Source organism: Penicillium bovifimosum (genome assembly GCF_028826915.1).
Source record: "Penicillium bovifimosum strain IBT 22155 chromosome Unknown utg000007l_segment0_segment0, whole genome shotgun sequence".
NCBI lineage: Eukaryota > Fungi > Ascomycota > Eurotiomycetes > Eurotiales > Aspergillaceae > Penicillium > Penicillium bovifimosum.
The window spans coordinates 901,272-925,922 of record NW_026622716.1 but is presented as its reverse complement, the minus strand read 5'-3'; the positions used below and the strand labels follow the sequence as shown (position 1 = coordinate 925,922).

Sequence of the window (24,651 nt, the reverse complement as noted above, 5' to 3'; positions counted from 1 at the left end):
TCCTTATCTTCCTGAGTCTTGGTCTTTCTCCATGGCGAGCACACGAGCCGTGGAGTTGGAGAGGCTCAAGCCAGGTTCCTGGCAGTGCAGAGGATGTCCTATGGTCTCCTTGAGTACATACTTTGTTATTTAGTGTATCGCCTAGTCATGTTATTCCCTTTGTTCTAGATCATTTGGTTTCGAGTAACAGTAACTGGAATCAATATCAAGGCTTCGCTGTTTTGACATCTCGGCTCTCCATGCTTAACCATACACTAAACTCGAGTATATCCAAATGCAAGTCTATTTTCAAATGTATGTGCAAATACACCCACCCTAGCTAAAATGGTAGGTGATAATCAATGACTGAGATCACGCATGCTGAGATCTTCCGTTAGGACAATATGATATGCTCAGGAATTCTACCGCGATCCGATCAGGGCAAAGAGTAGACCCGACACAACTGCACCAGCCGCAGCACTCTGAAGCGCCACTGTAGTAACGTCACGCTGGGAGACAGCAACGGCCCGCTCGCTGAAGACCTCATGGGCCACCTGCTTCCAGTAGTCCACCGACGTAACCGGAGAAGAAATAATTGATAGACGAGTCTGCAAAGACTGGGACGCACTGGCATCAGCCGCCCCAGTAGCAGGAACATCAATCTCCACCGCGGCAAGCTTCGGCTCCGTCAATAATGATGCAGTGTCCTCCAACGTCTCCTTGGAATCAACGTCTCCAGGGAGGACAGTGTTATTCGGCAGAGCCGAGAGCGCAACCGCGCTCTCAGCAATCATAGCCCTGCTCAATTCCTTCTCTTTCTCCAATGCTTCAACGACCTTATCCTCAAAGCCCTTAACGAGTCTCTTCCTTCGCCACGGTTCAACAAGGATCTGGAAAACGAGGAAAAGTAGCACGTTCACGCCCATCAGACCCCATGTTCCCCATGTCGACATGCGACGGATCTTGTCGGACCAGACCTGCTCCTCGTGGTACCGCGAGAGAATGCTCTTGCTCAGTTGTGCGGCAGCCTCTTCGGCTTCGCGTTCGGAAGCTGATAGTGCCTGTGCGGTCTCTGTCTCTGCGACTTCGTTTGTGTGGTCGTTGCGGTAGAGGGAGGTGAAGCGCTCCAGGTCAGTTGAGGACCAGGCGTGTTTGCGTTGGAGGAGCTCGTTGACTTCGCGTTGGGAGGTTGAGCGGCGATTGATTGCGGCTGCGTACTCTTCTTTCGCTTTCTTGACTTGTGCTCGGGCGGTGCGGAGTCGATCCTCTGTTAGTGAGCTTTGGATTAGCTATTGAACTCGACTCAGTGCTAGGGTTGATTAGGCTGTGCTTGTGCTTACCGTGGAGATGGATGTCGTTTTTCAGAGCTTCGATACTGGAGTAACCCGTCAGGTCATTTAGTCGTTGTCCGGCTACGAACACGTTGGACTGCACATTGTCCATGAGTGTGCTGAACTGCTTTGACCATTTTGACCGACGGCTTTCCAAATACGATGGTAGACCACCGCTCCTCGTGCCAGCAGCATTGGCTTCATTCTCCTCCCTGGGAGCAGTCTGCTTCTCTTCATTTTCATTTTGCGGTGGTTGTGGACTCTGCTCGGGCTCTGGGGGAGGAGGTACCGAATCGAGAGAACTGCCCGCCTCAACACCCGGGATCGGGGCCGGGTCGCGCGCTGCGCGCTCCTGTTCGGCGAGTTCTTTCTCTTTTTCCCTGATTAACCTCTCGGTATTAGCGGCGAACCGCTGCCTGTCATCGAAGGCGTCGTATTTGGGCTGGTGTTGGCGGAATCGGCATTGTAAGCAGACGGAGAAGCTCCGCGGAGTCGGTCTGAGGGAGAATGCTGTGGGTGGGCGGAATTGCGTTAGTATGGAGGTTGGGAGTTGGAGGCTGGATCGAAATGATTGCCTTATTAGTTGTGGCAGAGGCTGCATGGCCAGAATTAGGGCCACTGGCTCGTGGCGGGTTGTGTTGTGCAAGTGCAAAGAGAATGAGGGTCGTTCCGGGTCGGGACTTGGCCTCGGATAGCCTTATCAGATTGGTCTAGCTGGAGATGTACATGTGCGGTTTCCTTCGAACTGTGGGATAATTCAGAGGCTATCTTGATTGCTCTTGGCTCTTGTCGATTGGATCGAATACAGTGAATGAATTCCTTTGGGGTGAAGGAAGGAATTTGTTCGATTTCTCCAATTCTCCGAATTTGTTCTACGAGACATCCATAGCTCCGAGTACCTGAGAGAACTGAACATGCCGAAGGAATGGAAACTCGATATTCTGATATTTGTTAAGTGCTTCAAAGTAGTTCGATTCATTGTATTCCAAGGTTCGTAGGTTGCAGTTCAGTTCAAGAAATAGGGAGTCCGTCAACCCCCGATTAGCAGTGATATGTATCGTCAAGACCTAGCCCGGTACCTACCACCTCGCCCGTTATGTGTAAAAATTGTAGGTAGGTATGGATGTCCGCCAACTAAAGCCTCTACACTTCCATCATAGAATGACCCGTGCACAAATATTCAACCAGCAATAGACATGGAATGCTATATACCCAGGACTCGACGGAAAGCTCGCTTAATGTGGAATGCCTCCAGAATCAAGAGGTAAAGCTAATAGCCGCACCAGAGCCTCGAGAGAGCAGACTCGATCAATAAAGCGATAAAAACCAATATTACATAGAACATGCCTTCGTAAAACTCATAAAGCAAAATGCATCGGTAAAAAGCCGTTTACAACAGCAGAGTGGAGGGTATGGAGAGTACACCTGGCTCGGGATCAACACATCAATCAACGATACATAGGCTTGCGCGCCATCCACAAGCACTGCTAGCGAGTCCCTGCACAGTCTCACTCGTGATTCTGCACCTTGTTATCGCCCTTCACAGCTTCAGCATAAGTGGGCGGCGGGTTGGCGCTGCTGCCACCAGCGTTCCCACCATCTCCACTCTGGTTCTGTGATTTATTCGCCGGGGCAGGCGCCTGCTGGGGCTGAGCATTGACTGTGCCATATCCACGCTGGGGGTGGGCTTGTGGGTGCGGGTGTGAGACATAGTAGTAGGTGACGTTTCCGTTCTCGAGATCGCGTCGTCGACTCCCGCCACCAGGGATGGGCTCGTAGACTGCCTCGTCATAGTTTTGTTCCGGATACTTGAGGATGATGTACCATGCATGGATGAGGCCCGGGAGGAAGCATAGCAGAGTGAGAGTTATGTTGATGAAGGAGTCTGCGGTGCAGAACCCGGTCTTGATCCAGACTGGTGAGGGGTATATTGATTAGCATGCTGATCATAGAGATATGGCGATGTAGGGGAAGGGAAGGATATTTGCGCGCTTTGGCTTACCTGCAATAGGTGGGAAGAAGACGGCGAGTACTGCCAGGAAAATGTCGGAGCTGCACATGGCTCACGGCTGCTTGTGGGTTCTGATAGTAAAATGTGAGTTGTCAATAGTACACAAGATATGTTGCAATGCGTTAGATGCCTCCGCCGTTGGACTTTAGGAATGTGATTGATGGTAGACTGTCCGCAGATGAACCGCAGGTTGCCCCGATCAGATGATGTCAATGGTCACATGACTTGTCACTGACACGAGAGTCACGGGACTCTGTTTACTGTCTGAAGAACTTGGATCTACTCCATATTTCAGGGAGCTTGCTATGGTACACTCACTTACTCCGTACACTCTCAAGTAAAGGCGTCTGAACTGATTATTATCGCTTTGATCGTTGTGTCGAGACCGCACCGCCTTCGAACTCGTCAGATGCCTGCAAAAGCGGGGGTTTACTCCGTACACCTTAGGCTATTGTTGCAATAATAATAGCGGTCTCAAGTGCGCTAAGTATTTGGTACCTGCAGCTGCCAAGGATATGCTTACAATGACCAGGTATCCTATACTTCTGCAAATTGGGGTAATCGGCATAACCCTCGCATGCTCAAGTGATCTCTTGATAACTCATATAATGTGCTATGTACGTACTATCCGTACACAGATCCAATATAACGGTCTGTCCTGCATGATGCAAGGCAGTTGTTCGGAAGATAATCGAAAACTCTTCGCCTGCTAATAATATTCCTGGGATTTTACCGAGACGCGGGCCACCGGCAAGAGGTGATAGCGATCGTCCTGTTTAAGCACGCTAATGGGTCCCTAGCGAGGCTGGTGAGTGGAGGATGGACCGCGCCAGAACCGAACGGCCCTGACAGGAAATGAACACAACGCACTCAGGAACAGAGCTGTTCGTCGCCAATCACAAACTCCTAATTATCTGTGGAATATCAGTTGGGTTGGATGTTGAGATCAAAGAACAAGAGTCCTAGTCTACTCCGTAGTCCTGGAAGTACTGAAAAAGAGAGAGAAAAAGTAAACAAAGTGGAACAACACTCCACCCCCTTTTAAGACCAGTCGACTCGATTATTGCGTTGAGATTCTTATATTATTTGTAACTATCGTGAAAATATTACATTAAGCTTAGCGCCTGTACAGTTTATGCCTTCTCTCCGTGTTTCATAATTTCTGCCCTTTCCTGAACCCAGTTCGTCTCTACCCAGCCCCTGTTACCCACAAGCCCAGACCATCTCAGAGTCCAGTCTTCTTCCAATCTTAGAAAGACCTTGTCATCCTCTTCTTCACTCCCTTTTCAATTCGAATTCCGACCTCCAGGGGCTCAACCTTTTTCCTTCCGGGCGTTGAGAACCCGAGTCACTCGTTTACCTTCCTTCGCGTTCTTCTTCTCCTCGGCATTGGGGCAGTTTCGGTGGCCTGGGGTCAACCATTTTTCTCTTCTAAATTCGTTCGAATCTTCATCTGGACATGCAGTTCGTGCCGACTACGCTTTGAACATTCTCGGTCGCAATTGACACATTCCGCGGCTCGAATCGCCCCAAGGAAGGTCCATATATACCGTGCCGCCAATTTGCGCCCGACAATGTCAAACTCTTGCATTTCCCTCTCAGGGTCAACTGCGTGTCCTGCCTGGAGTAGCTCGTCTATTTCGACCAATTCCAACCTATATTCGACCTTGTGAGTAGGAACGCGCCTGGTCAGACATGAGATGATTGCTGACAGTGCGCTACTAGCCCATTCCTCAAAACAGTAACGAACCTCACACAGTTCGATGATTCATTAAAAAACTATGTCCGAGGGACATATGTCTCATCAAAGTACGTGTTGGTCATCACCAAGGTACCGGGGAGTGACTAACATGCGCTCATAGGTATGAGGACTTGCTCGGTTGCCAAGGCCTCAATTCGAGCGCCCCTAACGACTACTATGCCCAGTATACAACTAGTGTCCTGTGTAGCAGCGTCGTGCAAAGCTCAATAGCCGACTGCAAACTTTCGACGAATGACTCATTACCAATCTGTGTCGACACATGCGCACTTTGGGCCCGAAGTGAGCAGGAGACCGTGGCCAATACCGACCTATGCGGCAAGAGCAACAAGGACTCCACGGATCTGATTTACGCCGAATTGACCATCTGCCAAAAACCAAGCGACGCCCTTTCTGGAGATTGTGTCAAGGGATCTGCGAACGAGCCCGAAAACTGTGGCTTTGCATCGAACACCATCGGTCTCTGCACTTATTGCGTCAACGGCACTGACAGCTGCTGCACGAAATCCAACGCGACGACCCGCTGCGAGGGTGTCGCGGTGCCAACTGTCACTCTACCACCTCTCACTCCCTCTCCGTCCGCCACCGCAGCTGCTAGCCATGGCCTGTCAGGCGGCGCCATTGCTGGAATCGTGATTGGCTCCGTCGTAGGCGCCGCCATTCTCGCTTCTCTTATCGCCTTCTTCTGCATTTTCATGCGCCGCCGCCGTCGTGAAAATCGGAACGAAGTTGCCCTCAACCAACCGAACCCACAGCGAAAGGGCGGGTCACCTTCGATGCAGCAGCCTACAAGTCCAACATACAACATCGTTCCGGGTGGTCGTGTCACACGGATGTCCGCTCTTCGCGAGATGCCTAGTTCGTCGCCTGCTTATTCGCGCACCTCTGCAGCCATGTACGGAAGCGGAGCCAAGTACAGCGACACGTCAGACTCAGAAGGCATGAGTGCCAGCCCAGGGGCTATGTCCAAGAGGATCCCTCCTGTGACTGGGAAACGCCACGGGTCACTTTCGAGCAGTTCGGTTCTGGCTGGACTAGAAAGCGACAGCTCGCCTCGCTCCGGTCCCACGAACCAATACTCTTCCCCCGAGCAAGTAACCAGTGGTCGATCAGAGCAGCTGTCGTATTTCCGCGATTACTACTCCCAAGATGAGATTCATGCGGGAGACAAAGTAGCCGTCCTTTGGGCTTACTCCCCCAGAGCGGGCGACGAGTTCGAACTTGACCGAGGTGAGATGCTCAAGGTGATTGGCATCTGGGACGACGGCTGGGCGACGGGTGTGCGACTCCCTGAGCGAGCCGAGGACCTAGACGTGAACCATCGCGAGCAGCGCGACAGTGGCGTCTCGAACGGCTCGCGCCTGCCTGGCACTTCGTCACCCTTGCCATCAGGGGAGATCAAGGCCTTCCCTTTGGTCTGCATCTGTCTACCGCAGCACTGGCGCAAGATCATCGACGGTGGCCAGGAAGACCAAGAAGTTTGAGCACGGCTCTCAATGCTCAGTTTTTCATGCAACTTACGTCTTGACGACAGCGTGTTGATGCTTCTGTTTCGTCTTCCAGCTTTCGCGATCGATCCCATGTGCTTTTCCATACACCTAGGGCTGGCCATCCCCCCCCCCCACCGACCCCAAGGTCGCCTCAATGCTCTTTTATACTCGTATTCGATATACCCCCCATTTTATGACGGTGTCATCTCGTCCTTTCCCTATCTTTGACATTATCTTACCTTCTTTCTTCACTTAATATGTGTGGAACCGGTCGCTGGCGAATCGGACTTGGCCATTGTGCTCTTTGACCTAGAGCATCTCTCGCCCTGTCTTTTTGCGTACTATACATCGGACTGCCACTTGGACCACTTCTATCCCGATGGATGACCCCGCCGAAGGCGGGTTGCTCAGAAGATATCGGACACATATAGTGCACGCTTTAATGTATGTACATAATTAGACCAATTTCATCAAAGCTGGACCTTGCTTGACATGCAAAATATCGTCTAGATACATAGAAGGAAGAGTGAGAGCTACTGAGGAGCTCTCTGTTAATTCCCCCACATCGGCTTTGTATCCACCCGTCGGCAAGTTTGGGAAATGGATTCATCCGGGCATTTCCAATCACGTATTTCCAACCACTTGATTTACTAATCCAACCCCTCTTGGAACCCCGGAATACGCAATGAAAACACATAATGGCGTCTATCACTTTATATAACTTACCTTCCTCTCCCTCCCTCCCTTCCTCTTCATTCTTTCACTCCGAACCTACCTAAGACCAACACATAATGTCCTCCCCAAAGCTCATCCTCTACACCAACCGTCTCTGCCCATGGGCCCACCGCGCACACATCGCGCTCAAGGAGACCGGCCTCGAGTACGAGGAGGTCACAATCGACCTGAACACCCCGCGCGAGCCGTGGTACCTTGAGATCAACCCCGTAAGCCCCAAACGCTCTCACCACAGCCTCACCATCCCGACATTGCATACTAACACCCACCCTTCAGCGCGGTCTCGTCCCGAGTCTTTCCTACAACGGGGAAATAATCACCGAATCCGGCATCGTCGCCCAATTCATCGCCGACGCGCACCCATCCCACCTCCTCCCCCCCTTCCTCCCCAGCTACAAACGCCCTCTACCGCGCACGTCTAACCTTCTTCGTCGACGCCTTCTTCAGCAAGGTCGTCCCGCACTTCTTCGCTAGTCTGCGTGCTGCCAATGACGCCGAGCGCGATGCCGCCGCCGAGCAACTGGTCGCTGCTATTGTGAAGGAGATTGAGCCCCTGCTGGCGGATACGGAGGGTCGCGGTCCATTCTTTGGTGGAAGTGAGAAGTTGACTTTGGCGGAGGTTCAGTCTGGATCTTTCTTGCTAAGGATTCTGGGTTTCGCGAAGCCGGAGCATGGCCTTGTTTCAAGCAAGTTTACTGCTTTGCTTGAGCAGACTCCGAGGTTTAAGCGCTGGGCTGAGGCGACTGTTGCGCATGAGAGTGTTAACTTTATCTGGGATGAGAAGGCTAATGCTGATAAGATGAGGGCTAAATTTGCGCCTAAGATTTAGGGATAGGTCTGGTTTTGATATTAGGAGGGTAGGAATGATCAATGAATACTTCAACAAAGGTCAATGCAAGCTTACATGTGTAAAATGTAGTATTTGGTACATGCAGACAAGAATAAATCATCTCCTGTGCTTCAATCAACCACTTAAACCACGTCAGTGGCATAGTGGGCCTGGGACAAAAATAGCCATTTGACGTGTCCCATGGTTGAAGGCCAATTTTAGCCTGCAGATGCCCACATTGGCAGCGTCGAGGCTCAACTGTTCACTCCTGTACATCTATGATATGCAGCTAGACTAAGTTGCTAGGAAAGTAATGTGATTTTGGACAACCCTAATGCTGGCAGCTGTGCCTGGTACGGATTACCTTACACAAGTCACTGGAGATTAGCCCCGAGACAAGGGAAGAGAATACTTAGTTAAGGAGCTTAGGCTCAGCAATAGCTTACGCGGAATTTCTATATCTGTGATCATGTAGCAATGCCCTCAATGACCTAGTCCTGAGTAGTCAAGCTAGGAATAGATTCAGTATATCAAATCTGCGCATGTCACTCGAGTTGTGAACTCATAGCCTCGTACCGAATACTGCAACGATGGCGAGTCTGATATCACGTGCAGCCACCCCCACCATGGCCAGGGCAACACCTGGGCAACGATTCACCCCTCAAACTCCATCTTCCCCGTCTCATACGTCTCCGTTGTTTGACCTCCGCTCCCTTCAATTCCTGTAAGTAATTGGTGAGCATGCCACTTGGAACACCCTCAACAATCCGAGAAACTCAGAAAACCCCTGAGTTTGCCCCATTTCAGCCACTGACATCGCATGCGAGTGTATCTAGACAGCCTTGTTTTTCTGTCACCCTCATCTAAAAAGCAGACATGTCGGTTAGTACTGATTCATACCCCTATGTTATAGAGTCTCAAGTCTAACCTCGATTTTGCGCAGCTCGCATCAGGGTAAGTCATCGACGTCTACACTTCCCGCACTCACGATCGGTTTCCCCTCACTGCTACCGTTTATTGACACTTTCCCCTTACAGTGTCCAGATCCAGGATGACTGCATCACCGCCTTCCAGGACTTCAGCCGGAGCCACGGAAAGACCAAGTACATCATCTACAAGATCGCCGATGACAAGAAATCGGTTGTCGTAGACTCAGTCGGCAAGGACCAGGACTACGAGGTCTTCCGTAACGAGCTCGCCGATGCCAAGGACAGCCTCGGTCGTCCCTCCCCCCGCTACGCCGTCTACGACGTTGAGTACGAGATTGCTGGCGAGGGCAAGCGGTGCGCATCCCCGTAATTGAGATTGTTGGCCTCCCACTGACCTGATTGTGCATACAGAAGCAAGATCATCTTCATCTCCTGGGTGCCTAGCGAGACCCCCACTCTCGTAAGTTTCCCACTCGAGTCTGGCTCCAGACCCAATAGCTAACCCTTTCGCTTCCTTTCAGTGGTCCATGATCTACGCCAGCACCCGTGAGGTTCTCAAGAACGCTCTCAACGTCGTCACTTCCATCCACGCCGATGACAAGTCCGACATTGAGTGGAAGACAGTCCTGAAGGAGGCCAGCGGTGGCAAGGCATAGATGTTAGCGCCGGCTGGATCCGGGCTGCGCGACTGGTAGGGGTGCGCCCTTGACGACCCCGCGGAACGTTCAACTCATAACCTTCTCTGCACACCGTTGTCCCGTTTTTCTTAGTTGCAATGCAAGACCGTTACGACTTGGCCCGTGTTTCATATTCATTTGGCGCGAGGCCCGGAGAGTCCTGATTTCTTTTTCAGCCTTTTCCCCTAAACTCTTTCCAAGCTTTCCATCATGGCTTGAGTTCCATCTGTATCAGATTGAGGGTATCGCGGGTAGCGGACAGGTTGCTGCATATTGGCTAGATTTCATATGATGAGCTCAAATGTGTCGTTCTGGTTGTGGAGTGTAGACTAGCTAAATAATTGGCAGCTCCTGGCCTTAACAACTAGGTCAGTGGTCGACTGGCTGGTGTGTATCCGAGCGGCTAAAGGTTCCGATGGTGGTTAAAAGACCCGAGAAGCTGGCTGAGATTGGAGAAAAAGACATACTGTCGGTCAAATAACGAATACTATTCCATAAACCACCAAGATCATGCCATATGGTGAGAATGATGATGCTTATCACGGGCAGAGACCCGGGTTGGGTCAGGAGCCAATGAGAAGGCAGCCAAACCCAAACCGCGCTAGTCCCGACCGGATCCTCGCCTTTCCACCTCACCACAAGAAACGTCTTCAAGTCATTCTCCATCCACGACCCCCCTCGACTCTCCCCTCAGCCGTGTCCTGGCGTGCTCTCTGGCTTTTTTAAACTCACAAACCGTCTTTAACCTCTCCAATTGAACCCAATTCGACGTGGTACTGCCACCTCCCACCTGCCGCACAATGTTTCTTCGCAACGCCGCTCGCGCTGTCCCTCGCAGCACCGCAGCCATCCGTGCTGCCCCGACTGCTTCTGTGAACGCTCTGCAGACCCGCTCTGCTTCGGACCATGCCATTCCCAACCCCACCCTCGCCAACATCGAGAAGCGCTGGGAGGGCATGCCCCCTCAGGAGCAGGCCGAGCTCTGGATGCAGCTCCGTGACCGCATGAAGGTCGACTGGCACACTATGACCCTCCAGGAGAAGAAGGCCGGTACGTTATATCCTTATAATATGTGGACGTGAAAGATGCACTTTCACTGCGACTACCCTGCGACTTCCGAGGCTATATGCCATGGAATGTCCGACCCCCCTCAAATGCACCAGGATTGTTCTTGCAATTGGCCATATTCACTGACATGTATCGCTTTTCTGATATAGCTTACTACATTGCCTTCGGTGCCCACGGTCCCCGCGCCCAGGCCCCCAAGGGTGAGGGCTGGCGCATCTTCGGCAAGGTGGCCCAGCTCACCGTCGTCTCCGTTGCCCTCTTCTACGGTATCCACTCATTCGCCGGCAAGCAGCCCGCTACCATGTCCAAGGAGTGGCAGGAGGCCTCCAACGAATACGCTCTGGTACATATTTCCTCATCCTCTTCCGACCGCCGTCGGAAGAAGTCTCTGCCCCTGGCAGCCCGATTGAACGATGCTAACCTATCGCGCTACAGAAAGAGAAGATCAACCCCATCCACGGCATCAGCAAAGAGGGTTACCAAGGCAAGGGCTTCGTCCAGAGCCCCCCTCTCGAGAAGTCATAAGTGTGCCGGTTTTCCGACCGGGAATAATTTGATATCTACGCATGACGGACGGCGGCAACCATCGCACGACCCAGGAGTCGTTTCTATTCCAAGCTACTCTTTCTATAGCCATGTTCAGCATGTCTATGAATCGGAGGATGGGCCTCCGCCCGTGCGCGCAGCCGTCGACTGTTTCCCATTTCTATCTTTGTTGGCCAGCATCCGAAAATGCGTGTATCCCGTACCGTGCTGTAATCAATGTATTCCTTTTGTAGCCATAGAGAATATGTTTTTCATTTTAGAATATATATCATAGAGCGTATATTTGTATGTTGTATGAATGTACATGTAGTATGTCCTGCGCAGGTCCGAGATGGCTTGCGGTACTACGGAGTTATTCGGAACCAATGCAGAAGTGCGGAGAATCCCTGTTTTTTCACAGCGGGACACGGTGGTTTCGATGGTGACGGAAGAATAACATGATGGATATGATATTTTGGATCTAATCATGAGTAGAATCACAGAATAATATGCATTTTATATGCTAACATAACATTAGCTTCAAGGAGGAGTATAAGTTCCGGACAATACGTTCTTATAAGGTTGACCCGGTTTCGGACCTAACACGTCAGAGATTTCCCATTCCACCTCGGACCAAAGGGCCATTGACCTTGATACATGCCAATTCCAATACCCCTGATAGTCAAACCCAACTGATATCTCACTAGAATATATCCTCAGGTCTTTTGCTTGGAGAACGATGTCAGGTTATTCAGACAATGCTGTGGCTCCCTGCACCCGGCCGCCAAGCCTGGGTGTGTGTGCGCGAATTCCAGGGCAACGGGCTGAGCTCCCTCGGTCAACACTTCACCACGGCACATCAAAGACAGTGAAGATTGAGATATCATTAAATTAATTATTCATATTCCAAAGAAAAACACTTCTAAACATTTAGATCAAGCTGTATTCCTTGTAGAAAGCTCAAGTTGGTGTTCGGTTCATCACGGGATCGTCGGCAAAACCGCCCCGGAAAGGCTAAGGGCGACCAGTCCCCATCCACCAACCTCTTCCCTTCCTCTTCTTCCCTCTTTTCCCGTTCCAACCTCACCTCTCCCTTTCATCACATTTAGCTCTTCAACACCGTCATCATGTTCAAGAGGTATGATTTTAAGATTTCAATATTCTTGATCTTTCTCTTTTCATTTTGATACTAATTTTAATTTCTCTAGCGGTCTCGCCCGGTCCTTTGGGAGGGCTGCTTTTGCCCGGACGACCCCCGTCGCCCGCGCCTTCCAGCCCATCCGCTCAAATGCTCTCCCGGCTCTTGCTCGTTACGCTAGCTCCGGTGCCCACCTGACCGGCAAGGTTCACCAGGTCATTGGTGCCGTCGTTGACGGTACGTGTTGTCGACTCCCTGATCGAATTGGGACCCTCGCGAAAATCTTTTCCCTGGACCCAATCCATCACCAAAACCATCGCAATCAACCCCAAATCATCAACAAAACCAGAATCTGACTTTCTATTCGCCATTTTACAGTGAAGTTCGACACGGATAACCTCCCTGCTATCTACAACGCTATCACCACCACCAACAACGGCCAGAAGCTCGTTCTGGAGGTTGCTGTACGTGATCTGATTGGTGGAACCTTGATTCAGTCGCATCAAAGCTAACAATTGCCTAACAGCAACACTTGGGTGAGAATGTCGTCCGTACTATTGCCATGGACGGTAAGCTTGAACCCCCTTCTCCCCCTTTCGTGGCCACCGTGTCGGTCTCCTTCCCGATCGGGAGACCCACCGAGTGCGCTGTCCCGACAACCAAGAGCTGCAACTAACGTCATGTTAATAGGTACCGAGGGTCTCTCCCGTGGTGTTGTCGCTGAGGACACTGGTGCTCCCATCAGTATCCCCGTCGGCCCTGCCACCCTTGGCCGTATTATCAACGTCACTGGTGACCCCATTGACGAGCGTGGTCCCGTCAAGGCCACCAAGTTCGCCCCCATCCACGCTGATCCCCCTGCCTTCGTCGACCAGTCCACCTCTGCCGAGATTCTCGTCACCGGTATCAAGGTCGTCGATCTCCTTGCCCCCTACGCCCGTGGTGGTAAGATTGGTCTCTTCGGTGGTGCCGGTGTCGGCAAGACTGTGTTCATTCAGGAGCTGATTGTAAGGATTCATTTTCCGATCCCCTTTGTGAAAATGTATAATTTGCTTACAATTTTCCCCCTTTAGAACAACATCGCCAAGGCCCACGGTGGTTACTCCGTGTTCTGTGGTGTCGGTGAGCGTACCCGTGAGGGTAACGATCTGTACCACGAGATGCAGGAGACTGGTGTCATCCAGCTTGATGGCGAGTCCAAGGTCGCTCTCGTCTTCGGTCAGATGAACGAGCCCCCCGGTGCCCGTGCCCGTGTTGCCCTGACCGGTCTGACCATTGCCGAGTACTTCCGTGATGAGGAGGGTCAGGACGTGCTGCTCTTCATTGACAACATTTTCCGTTTCACCCAGGCCGGTTCCGAGGTGTCTGCCCTTTTGGGTCGTATCCCCTCTGCCGTCGGTTACCAGCCCACCCTGGCTGTCGACATGGGTGTCATGCAGGAGCGTATCACCACCACCCACAAGGGATCTATTACTTCCGTCCAGGCCGTCTACGTGCCTGCTGATGATCTGACTGATCCCGCCCCCGCCACCACCTTCGCTCACTTGGATGCCACCACTGTGTTGTCCCGTGGTATCTCCGAGTTGGGTATCTACCCCGCTGTCGACCCTCTCGACTCTAAGTCCCGTATGCTCGACCCCCGTATCATCGGTGACGAGCACTACAACACCGCCAGCCGTGTCCAGCAGATGCTCCAGGAGTACAAGTCTCTCCAGGATATCATTGCTATTCTCGGTATGGACGAGTTGTCTGAGGCTGATAAGCTCACTGTCGAGCGTGCCCGTAAGCTCCAGCGTTTCCTGTCCCAGCCCTTCGCTGTCGCCCAGGTTTTCACTGGTATCGAGGGTACCCTCGTTGACCTGAAGGACACCATTGCCTCCTTCAAGGCCATCATTGCTGGTGAGGGTGACGATCTCCCTGAGGCCGCCTTCTACATGGTTGGCGACATCCAGGCTGCTCGCGCCAAGGGTGAGAAGATTCTGGCTGAGCTCGAGGGCAGCGCCTAAATGTAATTTTATCATTTGCTAGCTAGCGCCGTCATAACTTTCCTCCGTCTTCACAGCCCTTCCTCTCCTGGCTCACTCTTCCCCTTCCCCTTGTTCCCCTTTTTCTTTGTTGGTTCTCCCGGTTTCATTTAATTCCCTTTGTCAGAACATTCAAAATGTTCCAACGTTGTACGCGGACAACAACCATTTCCCCTTTTTGAGGCGTGTACATTACCCGATCTAAGAGAGAAAGCCAAATGCAACAAGAAAAGGGATTTGATTCTTCTCATTCTCAGTTCCGCTGCATGGTCGTTGTCCGCGTTGTTGGGAATCGTTGTTTGTTTCTTTCTAGACTCGCTCCGAAAGGACGAGCAGGGAATATGAAGTTACGGGGAGATACTGATATCGAAGATTGGTCTTTGGGATTTGGAGCTTGAGCTTGGGGTTCTGTTGGGCTTGGAGACGGGGAGAAATGCTTGATGAGCTGTCTATGTTAGCGAGTCGATGAGATTAGTCAAAGCCGGTCTGGATTGGAGATACCTTACACAAACCCCTTGACCGGCGTGTTTCATTATTCTGTGTATTTAGAGCTCAAAACCTGATTCTCGACATCTTTTCCTTTGTCACTTGTTCCTCTCTTTAGTAGATTGCTGTAGATGTGGCTGTATCATGTAGATGTTAGTATCGGTAGGGCATGTCTTATTAGGCTTGCTCATTCAGGGTAGGGCTAGCTGTCTGTAGTTCATCCTAAGGTTTCATAAGTTCGAGTACATCCAGCAACCTACCTATCATATGAATTCATCTAAGCTTCTCTTCATACCTAATGTTTCTCTCTATATCATCTGCAATACAAGCTTGTCTTAATCCACGCTCTCTAACTACCCATGGATACTACAATGAATCTTCACGATAAAACAGTATATGAGATATGCAAACCAGGCTAGACAAAGATTTAAAAAACAAAAGAAGATGCAGATATTAGACACGAATTAGCCAGACTCTAAGACAAAACAGTCCAAGCATATTATAGCAAAGATCAGAGAGGAGCACTGTTAGGACCAGCCATGACGGTTGGTACTCCAGTCAAGACTCAAGACTCAGCCGCATGTAGCTACGACGAATGTAAGCAGCGCAGCTTACAGAGTGCTTTCCAGAGCAAGGACCTGCAAAGAAAGAAGATGTCAGCAAAGTACCCGAAGAAGAGATAACACAGAGAAAGGGAAAAAGAGAAAGAACATACCAAAGCCGTCCTCGTAGGAATATAAACCTGCACAAAATTCTTCCTCCCATTCCACTCCAAATCCGTCGTAAAGAACCTGGTCTCCTTAAGATTCCTCCCCAGCCCGCCAAACACCTTATCATCGGTATCAAGCACAATACGATAAGTGCCGGCGACCTCAACGCCAACGCGATAATCCGTGAAGCTCTTGGACGGATTGAAATTGAAAATGAAGAGCAGACCGGCCCTTTCAAAGACAAGCACTTTGTCGGTCTCGTTCTTCAAGCTGACGTACGCCTGCGGAGACGCAAGCCAGCCGTACTTCTGCTCGGCGTGCTGCATGCCGCGGTCGAATTCGTTCAGGAACTGGTAGCGGAGGAGTTTGTCTTCTGTTAGGTTTAGCTGGCGACGGGCGTACCAGAAGGAATTGTTGTTTCCTTCGCGGGGGAAATCCAGCCATTCTGGGTGGCCGAATTCGTTGCCTTCGAAGTTTAGGTAGCCTTCGCCGCCCAGTGAGTGGGTTACTAGGCGGATCATTTTGTGGAGGGCCATGCCGCGTTCGATTACCGGGGTGAATTCTGTGAGGGTGGACATGTGGGTGTACATTTCTTTGTCGCAGAGCCACATCATTAGGGATTTGTCGCCGACGAGGCTGGGATTTGTTAGTTTGGTTTTGCGTTTGTGGAAGGGGAAAAGGGAGGGCTTACGCTTGGTCGTGGCTCTCGGCGTAGGCGATGGTCTTCTCCCCGTGGCGGCGGTTGGTTAGGGTGAAGGAGAGGTTGCCCATGTCCCACTCGTCGTCGGTGCTTTCCTTTAGGAGCTTGATGTACAAGTCGGGGACGGCCATGGCTAGGCGGTAGTCGAAGCCGACTCCTCCGAGCTTGTGGGGGAGACACAGAGCGGGCATGCCAGAAACGTCCTCGGCGACTGTGATGCACTCTGGGTAGAGTTCGTGTAGCATCTCGTTGGCGAGTGTCAGGTATGTGAGGCCCTCTTCGTCGACGGATGGGCCGTAGTACTCGTGGTATCCACCAGAGAAGCCACTATTTTTCAGTTAGCGAGGGGGCGCATAGAGTATAATAGAGAGCAGTTGCACATACGTTCCGATACCATGGTGTGTGTAGAGCATGCTGGTCACGCCGTCGAAGCGGTATCCATCGAACTGGTATTCCTCCATCCAGAAGCGCAGGTTACTCAAAAGGAAACGCAGCACCTCGTGGTTCCCATAGTTGAACAGACGGCTGTCCCACAGCTCATGTCGGCCCTTGGCGCCCCCATGGAAGTAAAGGTGATCCGTTCCATCGAACTCATTGAGTCCATCAATGACGTTCTTGGAAGCATGGCTGTGGACCACATCAAGCAGCACAACCAGTCCAAGACTGTGGGCAGTATCAACAAGCTCCTTCAGATCCTCTGGAGAACCGTAACGGCTGCTGGCCGCGAAGAAGTTATTAACCTGGTATCCGAAGCTAGCATAGTAAGCGTGCTCCATGATGGCCATCAGCTGGATGGCATTATATCCGAGATACTTGATGCGGGGCAGCATATTCTTCGTGAACTCCTTGTATGTCGCGACCCGCGTCTCGGGCGACGAGATGCCGACGTGCGCTTCATAGATGCGCAGGCTCTCGGGCTTCTTGGGCCGCGGGTGCTGGAACTTGTAGCGCTCTTCCGCGGGCGGGTTCCAGAAGACAGCATCGTATGCGGGGGACACTGTGAGGTCTTGGACCACACGCTTGATCCATGCGGGGAGACGGTAGATACGCTCGCCATTGGGGAGCACCATTGTGATCTGTAATTGGTTAGCGCGCCCATCTTCTATCTTTTTTTTTAATTCTTATCAATGGGCATGGATGCTTGCCTTGATCTTGCTGTCATGGGGAATAGCGGCCGCGCCGTCCTTTGCCGGAACCGTTACATCCCAGATGCCGAACTCGTTCCTCGTCATGGGGTTGGCCTTGGGGTCCCAGTTGTCTGCCAGTCTCAGTCGAAGCTCCTGAATCATTTCCTGTATAACGTACTAAATTCGCCGACCAAAGAGGCCTCAACTGCATTGGGGGCCCATTCACGGTATCTAATCTCGCCGTTTGGTTGCGCATGCAGACCGAAGGTTTCGTAGCCCTGATAAGGGAATTAGTATGGTGAATCGTAGTGAAAGGGGATCAATTCACCTTGCTGAACTTGTCCAGACCACCTTCTGTCTCTTTAATCGTCTTAGCCCAAGTTTCGACCACTTGGAATCTGTGTTTCAAGACATCGCGATGCGGTTCCAGCCATGGGTCTAGCTGGATGACACCTGTAGGAAGTACAATTAGTACAAGATTCAATTAGCATTTGCATAGTAGCTCACCTGTGCCATCTGTGGGAATGGAAGTATCTGTCGACATTTTGAGGGAAATTGAGAGCTTGAGGGGGAGAGAAGATGGGGAGAGTCTAGAGGTCCAGACCCAGATCAAGGAAGTCTAGCGGGGAATCTCAACATGTGACATCAACCCCTCAACGCTTTGTCGATATTTTTAGGGCTTTAAAGTGGAATTAAAGTGGGATTTTATTTTCGAATGCTCTTCGTTCTATTCTATTCATACGTTGACCCTCTAATTCTGAACAAGATCCTTCTCCAAGCTGCCTTGCTTGAGTGGGGTTGGTGGAGAGCTCATCGCCGGGAACGGATCCGCTGTCAGGAACAGACCCAGGCAGTTTACCATAGCTAAGCTACATACTGCGATAATACTTCCCACCTCCTATACTATTCTCGTTCTCTATCATGAACTGTGTCCGAAAATAACACAATCAAGCAGGTACCCGTCTAGGCACAGAACAAGGTCACACTGTTGAATCTCTACATGTTGGACAACTTCACTCGTCTAGGCGGCAGGCCAATCTCTTGCCGTTTTCCAAGTGTGAGTCTGTCACTGTCTGTGCCCGTGACTCTATTAGCCCTAGACAGGCGACCCAGCATTGAATTCAAGCCTTGGCTCTTCTACTTCATACATATGGCTATACAATAGACTGCACATCTGACGACTAGTAATCTTTGAATGCTACTCCAGAAATAGCCATCTTTGTCTTGCTCAAGGGCAAAGACTCGACAAAGATTCAAAGAATACTCCCCTTGCATCGCTGATTGTCTTCTTTGTCCACGAACATAGTCTTTGTCTACTAGACTCATCCCTCATCTATGAAAATCACATAAATAGGCTGGAAGTAACCACCCTTCAAACTCTCATCACCAAGCAACTCCTCCTCACAGTCACAACACCCATCCCAATCCAGAACCAGGTATTTACTTCCATCCCAATCTCATCCACACCACAGCCATGTCTCACTGCCCCGTCCACCGCCCCGATGGAGCCCACAACTACGAGAAGCAATTCCTCGCCGCTGGCGAAGACTTCATCATCAAGTTCTGCGACGAGCGCCGCTACCTCAGCCTCGGCGACTCTCGCCGCTCCAAGACCATCCGCAACCTCCGCAAGCTCGTCAAGCAGCTGGACGCTATTATCGATCTCGCCGAGATGATGGCCCGCTACGAGCCACGCTGCAGGACTATCCGCTTTAAGCCCACGGACCACTTCCACGGTGAATTCCAGCGTCTGGTCACCGAACGCATTACTCACCCTATAGTGCAGGCTATTGAGGATCTGGAGGCCGCAGAGGAGGCGGGTCAGGAGCTCGACACTGCTGACTTTATGGTTGCTAATGATTTGTTTCAGATTCAGGATTATAATCCTTTGTTGACTTGGGAGCCGTTGCCGGAGAGTATGGTTTATACTGAGACTCGGTGGGGTGTTCGTGGTGTTCACTGATTTGGTGAGTTTCAAGGTTTTATTGGTTTATTGTAGAATGTTTTGATTGAAATTGAACTGTGTTTGGTCTAATTGGCTTCATCTTCTGGACTTGTAGACTAATCACGAGAGATTAGATCGTCTAACTAGTACCTAACTAGAGGATGTGTTCTAACATCTAATTATAGCACGGATCGCGACATCTTCACTTTTACTTCTCTCAGTCTATTTGAATTTCAACTCAACCTATTATGTAGAATTGATTATATTCACCGTTTAATATCCAGAACACAGACCATTTCGAAGCAGCCCACAGTAACAGGGGCAAAAACACCCGATCGGGCGCTGCACGCCACGCCCCGCACAGCCCCCAACCACTCGGCAATTTAACGTCGAATTTCACTCTCCAGGCCCATTGCCGATTCAAAACTCAAACATGTCACATACAGTAGGCAGCCGCCCATCCCAGACCACCGCAGCCCGGCTGCTAGCCGACACCCTATACGAGTTAACGCGCGGGACGACACTGACCAACCAAGCCCACAACGAGCTCGGGTCACTTCTCGCCGCATTGACCGCGACCGAGACGTATCTCTCCTCACTAGATGCAGGCTGCGTGCATCTCGCAGTCTTGAATAAAAGAGTGCGGAGTTGTCATGGCGTCCTGCTGGAATTGCAAACGCTGCAGTCGCAGCCCGATATGGTTGGAGCTCAGAGTCAGGTATCTGAGATAAGAGCGCGGCTTTCGTCGGTGACTTCTGCGCTTGATGAGGTCAATGCGAATTTGATGATGTGTGTCGATGGTTAGCTTTGGGTTTTGTTTGAGTGCGTTTTTAACATTGCTATAGATCGTGTCAGAGGGAGATTGAGCGTGCGGTGAGCTGTCTTGCCGATGATATTGTTGCTGGAAAGCAAGAAATTTCGCTTGTGACTGATGTCTTGAATTGCTCAACTTCTGAGAAAGAGGAAGCTTGGACACGACTGCAGAAGGCACTGGCTGCTGCCGGTATTGCTCCGCAATTGTCAAGTGAGAACCATAGTCTCATTATGTCGACTTTGCAGAAGTTCAACGAGGTAGATGCGCTGTCCATCGCCGAGGAGCAAACAGCACCAACCGATAGGGTCTCGGCTATGGAACCGACGCCAGTGCAATCGAAGCCTCGGGAGAACCTGGACGACGAGGACTGGTTAGCAGATGAACCCATTGGCCTTCCATTCCTCCCACTTCCACCCAAAGGTCTTTCGTTTTCAGATAGACCACGTTCATACCAAGAACTTCCACCAAAAAGCGTTTCATCCTCAATTAGACCACGTTCATACCCAGAACAGGTCCAGCCCTATCCCGAGAAAGAGGCACTTCTGGAAGGGAACCTCCCAATCCCCATTCCAACAGAGATCAAAGACTCTACCGACACCAAAGAGAGCTTCCCAATACCCCTTATGATTGAAATCCAAGATTCAACCGATACCCAAAAACAAGCCCTACCCACCCAACCATCAGAGAACTTCCCAATCCCAGTCCTCACCGAACAGCAGGAAGAATACCGCGACGCCAACCTCCCAATCCCCATATCCTTACCCCCATCTCCATCACCATCTCCAATCCCCCCAAAACCAGACCTAACCCCCTTCAAAGTGCCCCCAACCCCCAAACAACCCCACCGCCTAACCCGCCTCCTCTGGGACCTCACCAACTCAAAGGAACCCTTCATAACCTCCATAATAACCGGCAACCACCCGCAAGTGCAATCCCACCTCCTCAAAGGCGCCTCCCCAAACACCCAAAACACAACCTCCCAAACCCCCCTAATGGCCGCCGTCTCCTTCAACCACGAATCCATAACCCGTCTCCTCCTCGCCCACGGCGCAGACCCAAACACCCAATCCCTCTCCGGCGAAACAGCCCTCAGCGCCGCCGCCAGCCGCGGCTACGACCGTCTCGTCCGCACCCTCCTCGCTTCCGGCGCGGACCCTAACGCGGGACAGAATACAGGCAAGACGGCACTGGCACTGGCGGCTGCGTACGGACAGGACCGGATCGTGGAGCTTTTGCTGGGGTGCGGGGCGGACGTGGATGCGGTTGGTGGGAAGGGGGAGACGGCGTTGGCGGCTGCGGCTGTTAATGGGAATATGAGGGTTGCGGGGATACTGCTGAAGTATGGGGCTGGAGTGGATGTTAGGGGGGTTGGGGAGGGCGCAGACGCCGTTGTGGAAGGCGGTTATGGTGGGGGAGATTGGGATGGTTAGGCTTCTTTTGGTTTGGGGGGCGGATCCGTTTGTCAAGGTTGGGAGGGAGTCGGTTATGGAGTATGCGAGGAGGTTGAGGAGGGGGGAGGTTGTTAAGCTTTTTGCGGAGTTTGGGTTTTATCCTCTAGGGAGGTTTCAGTATTGTTGATGTTAGAGTGTGGGTTGGGGTGTTTTGTTTGGTACATTGAATCGGGATCCATGGATATGGTGGATGAGTGCGGTATTCAGGGCTTGCTCTATGTGGTAGTGTACTGTGTACTATCATCAACTTACACCAACACGTTATATTCAAAACAGTCTCTCGCATCTAAAGGAGGCAAAGAACACAATGCACGTTGTACTATCCTACATGTACTACCAAGATAGCAAGATCAGCTTAATTCCTAGCCAAATCCCCTGGATCTTAGTTATTATGCAGTACAGACCAGGTTAGACATAGACCCTCAGGCTCAAATTCTGCCTTACGAGGACCTCGTCTCATTAGAAATAGCACAGAGCCTAACACTCAGCCTCTCACTCTCTTGAAGTGATGCCCAGAGGGGCATTGATCAGTGGCGGAGCCGCAGTGGGGGGCTAAGGGGCTGTGCGATTGGTTGGCATTGTGATCGGCGGCTACGTCGGGGGCGTAAGAATGGATCTCGAACCGCCCCCAAACGGGGTAAAAGGCATGATTTTGGAGGACTGGGATATCATTTGCTGAGATTTGGGATAACCGGAGAATTCCAGGGTTGACATGTCATGCAGGGTACAGTTCAGAGGCAAATGCTAAACACGAGGTTGGCTATCTTGCCTCCTTGGAGATCTCCATCGAGATCTGCATCGTTGGTAGGAACAGGGGATATTGTGTAAGGTCTTTGGAAAGTGATATGATAGATTAATCGGTCGCAAATGAGCTGAATTTGAGATTCTTCTTTCGATACAGAATATGTCCAGTGTTGAGGTACTTTGTACATAGTTCTTAGGGTTTAGAGCAAGACGTCACAACTTGACCTCTAACATCTAACAGGGCAGTGTCTCACCTGCATGCTCCCCACATAAAACCCCAGGCAGTGCAAGAATCACAGCCTATCCATTAGCGACGATCCCACTGACCGCTCTCCCCGTACCCGTACCGACTTTTATATTAATAGCATCCGTATCTCAAGCCCTGCGGCTCTGCCATTGATCTCCATCAACCTCCTCAGCCCTCCCTCCATCATACACATAAATACCTCCTCACATCTCCCCAAACCAACATCCCCATAAGCCAGCTGCAAAATGCAAAACCCACACGCAGAAATGTACCCGCACAACCCAGACGCCATCACAACCGACCCATCCCACCCACCCGCAACCATGGCCCCCCTCAATACAGAAAAACAATACCCGCACCAGCCAGAGCCAGCACCAGAGTACGAAGCACAGATAGGCGAAAAGACATACCCAGGCCAGCAGCCTCCACCGGGACCACAGCAGTTCTATGCGCCGCAGACACAGCCCCATCCGAGCGGGTATGCTACTGCGGTGCCGTTACATGCTGTGCAGTCTGCGGCGACACCGGTTGATTGTCCTATATGTGGGGTGAGGGAGATGACGAAGGTGGTGCCTGTTAGTGGTGGGACGACACAGTGAGTGAATCTTTGAATACTTGATCTTGTACTTGATCTTGGTTTTGCTTTTAGGTGTCGGCGCTGACTGGTTGATAGTGGTTGGGCCGCTGTATTGTGTTTCTGCTGTTGTCTTGGCTGCATCCCTTACTTGATGTCGTCGTTGAAGGATGTTGAGCATTCTTGTGGACATTGTGGTGCTAAGCTGGCGACTTGGCATAATAGTGGACGGGTGCAGGTTTTCCAGAATGGTCCGAAGAAGTGATTTTTACTGTGTACATGTTACGTCTTATTTATGGCTGATCTGATTGAAATAATCTGAAGATATTATTTTTCGATGATACTAGTGGCCCTAGTAAGGTATCATAAGATGTAGGGCCAAGACACTCTCGGAATGGACCTCGTATCCGACAGCAGATGATCACTTGACCAAGACACAAAAAATCAGAGAGTAACTTTGAACCTCATAGACAACTCATCCTCCCAACCTAAGCCTTGGAAACAACCAAAATGCTCCGTCTAATCTTCACAACGACAACAATAATAACCACCTCCACCGCAATCTACCTCTACACCTTCCACGCACGCCTATCAAAACGCATAACCCACATCTCCCACCACGGGCCCCTCACCAAAGCCCCAGTCAAACCAAGCATCCAATCCCTCCCACCCCAACTCTCAAACAATGATAGCAATGACTTCATAACCCTCTACGACCGAGCCTCAAAATGCATCCCACTCTCCACCCTCCCCAGCCCCGACATCCCACACCTCTTCACAAACCTAGTCCGACGAAACATGACCGCCTTCTCGCGATTCCCACAGGCACTGCTTCTCGCCATGGCCAGTAAAACGTCTGAACAGAAGCGCAGTTTCAAGAAAGAGTATCTTGCAACGTCGGATTTCGAGGTGGGCGACTTGGTCTGTGGTGTTTATCGTGTTGTGTCGAGAAGTGCGGATCGGGTGGAGTTTGAGATGGCGATGGAGAAGATGGAGTTTGTGCAGGGGAGATTGGGGATTAGTTACAGAGAGGAGGGTGGGAATGTGGTGTTTTGTAGTGAGACTGTTATGTGGAAGAGGGCGGATGAGGGGAGGAAGATGCCATTGGAGAGAGGGGTTGTTAGGTGGTTGCATGAGATTGCTTCTTGGTGGTTAATTGATTCTGGGGTTAGGTATTTGGTTGATTTGGAGGGTTAGGTGAAGTTCAGTGTTTGTTTCGTTTCGTGTCGTGTCTATTGCATGAGACATTGTGTACATTGTGTGAGTTGGATATAATGGGTTTGTGATGGTTTGGATATAATGGATGTTTAGATGTTTTTTCCCCTTCTTTTCTTTCATTACTTCTCTCTCTGCAAATG

The 24,651-nt window shown here is 51.1% G+C and overlaps 12 protein-coding genes across 12 annotated transcripts; 9 read left to right on the top strand and 3 right to left on the bottom strand.

The window, feature by feature from the left end:
- Nucleotides 1-401: 401 nt before the first annotated feature.
- Nucleotides 402-1,989, bottom strand: she9 (putative mitochondrion biogenesis protein (She9); the record flags this gene model as incomplete). The annotated part of the gene is made up of 2 exons (XM_056670010.1): nucleotides 402-1,246; nucleotides 1,320-1,989. Coding segments are annotated over 2 exons (1,515 nt in total), but the record flags the coding sequence as incomplete, so codon positions are not given.
- An 829-nt stretch (nucleotides 1,990-2,818) lies between these two features.
- Nucleotides 2,819-3,370, bottom strand: N7515_009265 (putative stress response RCI peptide; the record flags this gene model as incomplete). The annotated part of the gene is made up of 2 exons (XM_056670009.1): nucleotides 2,819-3,225; nucleotides 3,313-3,370. 2 exons carry the CDS (start codon nucleotides 3,368-3,370, stop codon nucleotides 2,819-2,821), a joined length of 465 nt encoding a protein of 154 aa, XP_056517808.1.
- A 1,525-nt stretch (nucleotides 3,371-4,895) lies between these two features.
- On the top strand, nucleotides 4,896-6,564 carry N7515_009264 (SH3 domain protein; the record flags this gene model as incomplete). The annotated part of the gene is made up of 3 exons (XM_056670008.1): nucleotides 4,896-4,990; nucleotides 5,047-5,130; nucleotides 5,184-6,564. The coding sequence occupies 3 exons, from the start codon at nucleotides 4,896-4,898 to the stop codon at nucleotides 6,562-6,564; spliced, it is 1,560 nt and encodes a 519-aa protein (XP_056517807.1).
- A 797-nt stretch (nucleotides 6,565-7,361) lies between these two features.
- Nucleotides 7,362-8,134, top strand: N7515_009263 (glutathione S-transferase family protein; the record flags this gene model as incomplete). The annotated part of the gene is made up of 3 exons (XM_056670007.1): nucleotides 7,362-7,514; nucleotides 7,582-7,721; nucleotides 7,753-8,134. The coding sequence occupies 3 exons, from the start codon at nucleotides 7,362-7,364 to the stop codon at nucleotides 8,132-8,134; spliced, it is 675 nt and encodes a 224-aa protein (XP_056517806.1).
- Nucleotides 8,135-9,010: 876 nt separating this feature from the next.
- On the top strand, nucleotides 9,011-9,719 carry N7515_009262 (actin-binding ADF family protein; the record flags this gene model as incomplete). Its single annotated transcript, XM_056670006.1, has 5 exons — nucleotides 9,011-9,016; nucleotides 9,078-9,088; nucleotides 9,172-9,417; nucleotides 9,475-9,523; nucleotides 9,585-9,719. The coding sequence occupies 5 exons, from the start codon at nucleotides 9,011-9,013 to the stop codon at nucleotides 9,717-9,719; spliced, it is 447 nt and encodes a 148-aa protein (XP_056517805.1).
- An 821-nt stretch (nucleotides 9,720-10,540) lies between these two features.
- N7515_009261 (cytochrome c oxidase subunit IV family protein) lies at nucleotides 10,541-11,333 on the top strand (the record flags this gene model as incomplete). Its single annotated transcript, XM_056670005.1, has 3 exons — nucleotides 10,541-10,790; nucleotides 10,958-11,151; nucleotides 11,244-11,333. 3 exons carry the CDS (start codon nucleotides 10,541-10,543, stop codon nucleotides 11,331-11,333), a joined length of 534 nt encoding a protein of 177 aa, XP_056517804.1.
- Nucleotides 11,334-12,460: 1,127 nt separating this feature from the next.
- On the top strand, nucleotides 12,461-14,477 carry N7515_009260 (F1F0 ATP synthase subunit beta; the record flags this gene model as incomplete). The annotated part of the gene is made up of 6 exons (XM_056670004.1): nucleotides 12,461-12,471; nucleotides 12,542-12,708; nucleotides 12,850-12,935; nucleotides 12,998-13,040; nucleotides 13,162-13,478; nucleotides 13,545-14,477. The coding sequence occupies 6 exons, from the start codon at nucleotides 12,461-12,463 to the stop codon at nucleotides 14,475-14,477; spliced, it is 1,557 nt and encodes a 518-aa protein (XP_056517803.1).
- Nucleotides 14,478-15,592: 1,115 nt separating this feature from the next.
- On the bottom strand, nucleotides 15,593-18,062 carry N7515_009259 (1,4-alpha-glucan branching enzyme GLC3; the record flags this gene model as incomplete). Its single annotated transcript, XM_056670003.1, has 8 exons — nucleotides 15,593-15,619; nucleotides 15,697-16,327; nucleotides 16,383-16,718; nucleotides 16,776-17,467; nucleotides 17,537-17,649; nucleotides 17,697-17,796; nucleotides 17,847-17,971; nucleotides 18,026-18,062. The coding sequence occupies 8 exons, from the start codon at nucleotides 18,060-18,062 to the stop codon at nucleotides 15,593-15,595; spliced, it is 2,061 nt and encodes a 686-aa protein (XP_056517802.1).
- A 930-nt stretch (nucleotides 18,063-18,992) lies between these two features.
- Nucleotides 18,993-19,481, top strand: N7515_009258 (uncharacterized protein; the record flags this gene model as incomplete). The annotated part of the gene is made up of 1 exon (XM_056670002.1): nucleotides 18,993-19,481. The coding sequence occupies one exon, from the start codon at nucleotides 18,993-18,995 to the stop codon at nucleotides 19,479-19,481; it is 489 nt and encodes a 162-aa protein (XP_056517801.1).
- A 415-nt stretch (nucleotides 19,482-19,896) lies between these two features.
- On the top strand, nucleotides 19,897-21,855 carry N7515_009257 (ankyrin repeat domain-containing protein; the record flags this gene model as incomplete). Its single annotated transcript, XM_056670001.1, has 3 exons — nucleotides 19,897-20,252; nucleotides 20,309-21,562; nucleotides 21,618-21,855. The coding sequence occupies 3 exons, from the start codon at nucleotides 19,897-19,899 to the stop codon at nucleotides 21,853-21,855; spliced, it is 1,848 nt and encodes a 615-aa protein (XP_056517800.1).
- A 1,109-nt stretch (nucleotides 21,856-22,964) lies between these two features.
- On the top strand, nucleotides 22,965-23,558 carry N7515_009256 (LITAF-like zinc ribbon domain-containing protein; the record flags this gene model as incomplete). Its single annotated transcript, XM_056670000.1, has 2 exons — nucleotides 22,965-23,314; nucleotides 23,393-23,558. 2 exons carry the CDS (start codon nucleotides 22,965-22,967, stop codon nucleotides 23,556-23,558), a joined length of 516 nt encoding a protein of 171 aa, XP_056517799.1.
- Nucleotides 23,559-23,803: 245 nt separating this feature from the next.
- N7515_009255 (uncharacterized protein) lies at nucleotides 23,804-24,490 on the top strand (the record flags this gene model as incomplete). Its single annotated transcript, XM_056669999.1, has 1 exon — nucleotides 23,804-24,490. One exon carries the CDS (start codon nucleotides 23,804-23,806, stop codon nucleotides 24,488-24,490), a length of 687 nt encoding a protein of 228 aa, XP_056517798.1.
- Between the last annotated feature and the right edge of the window lie 161 nt (nucleotides 24,491-24,651).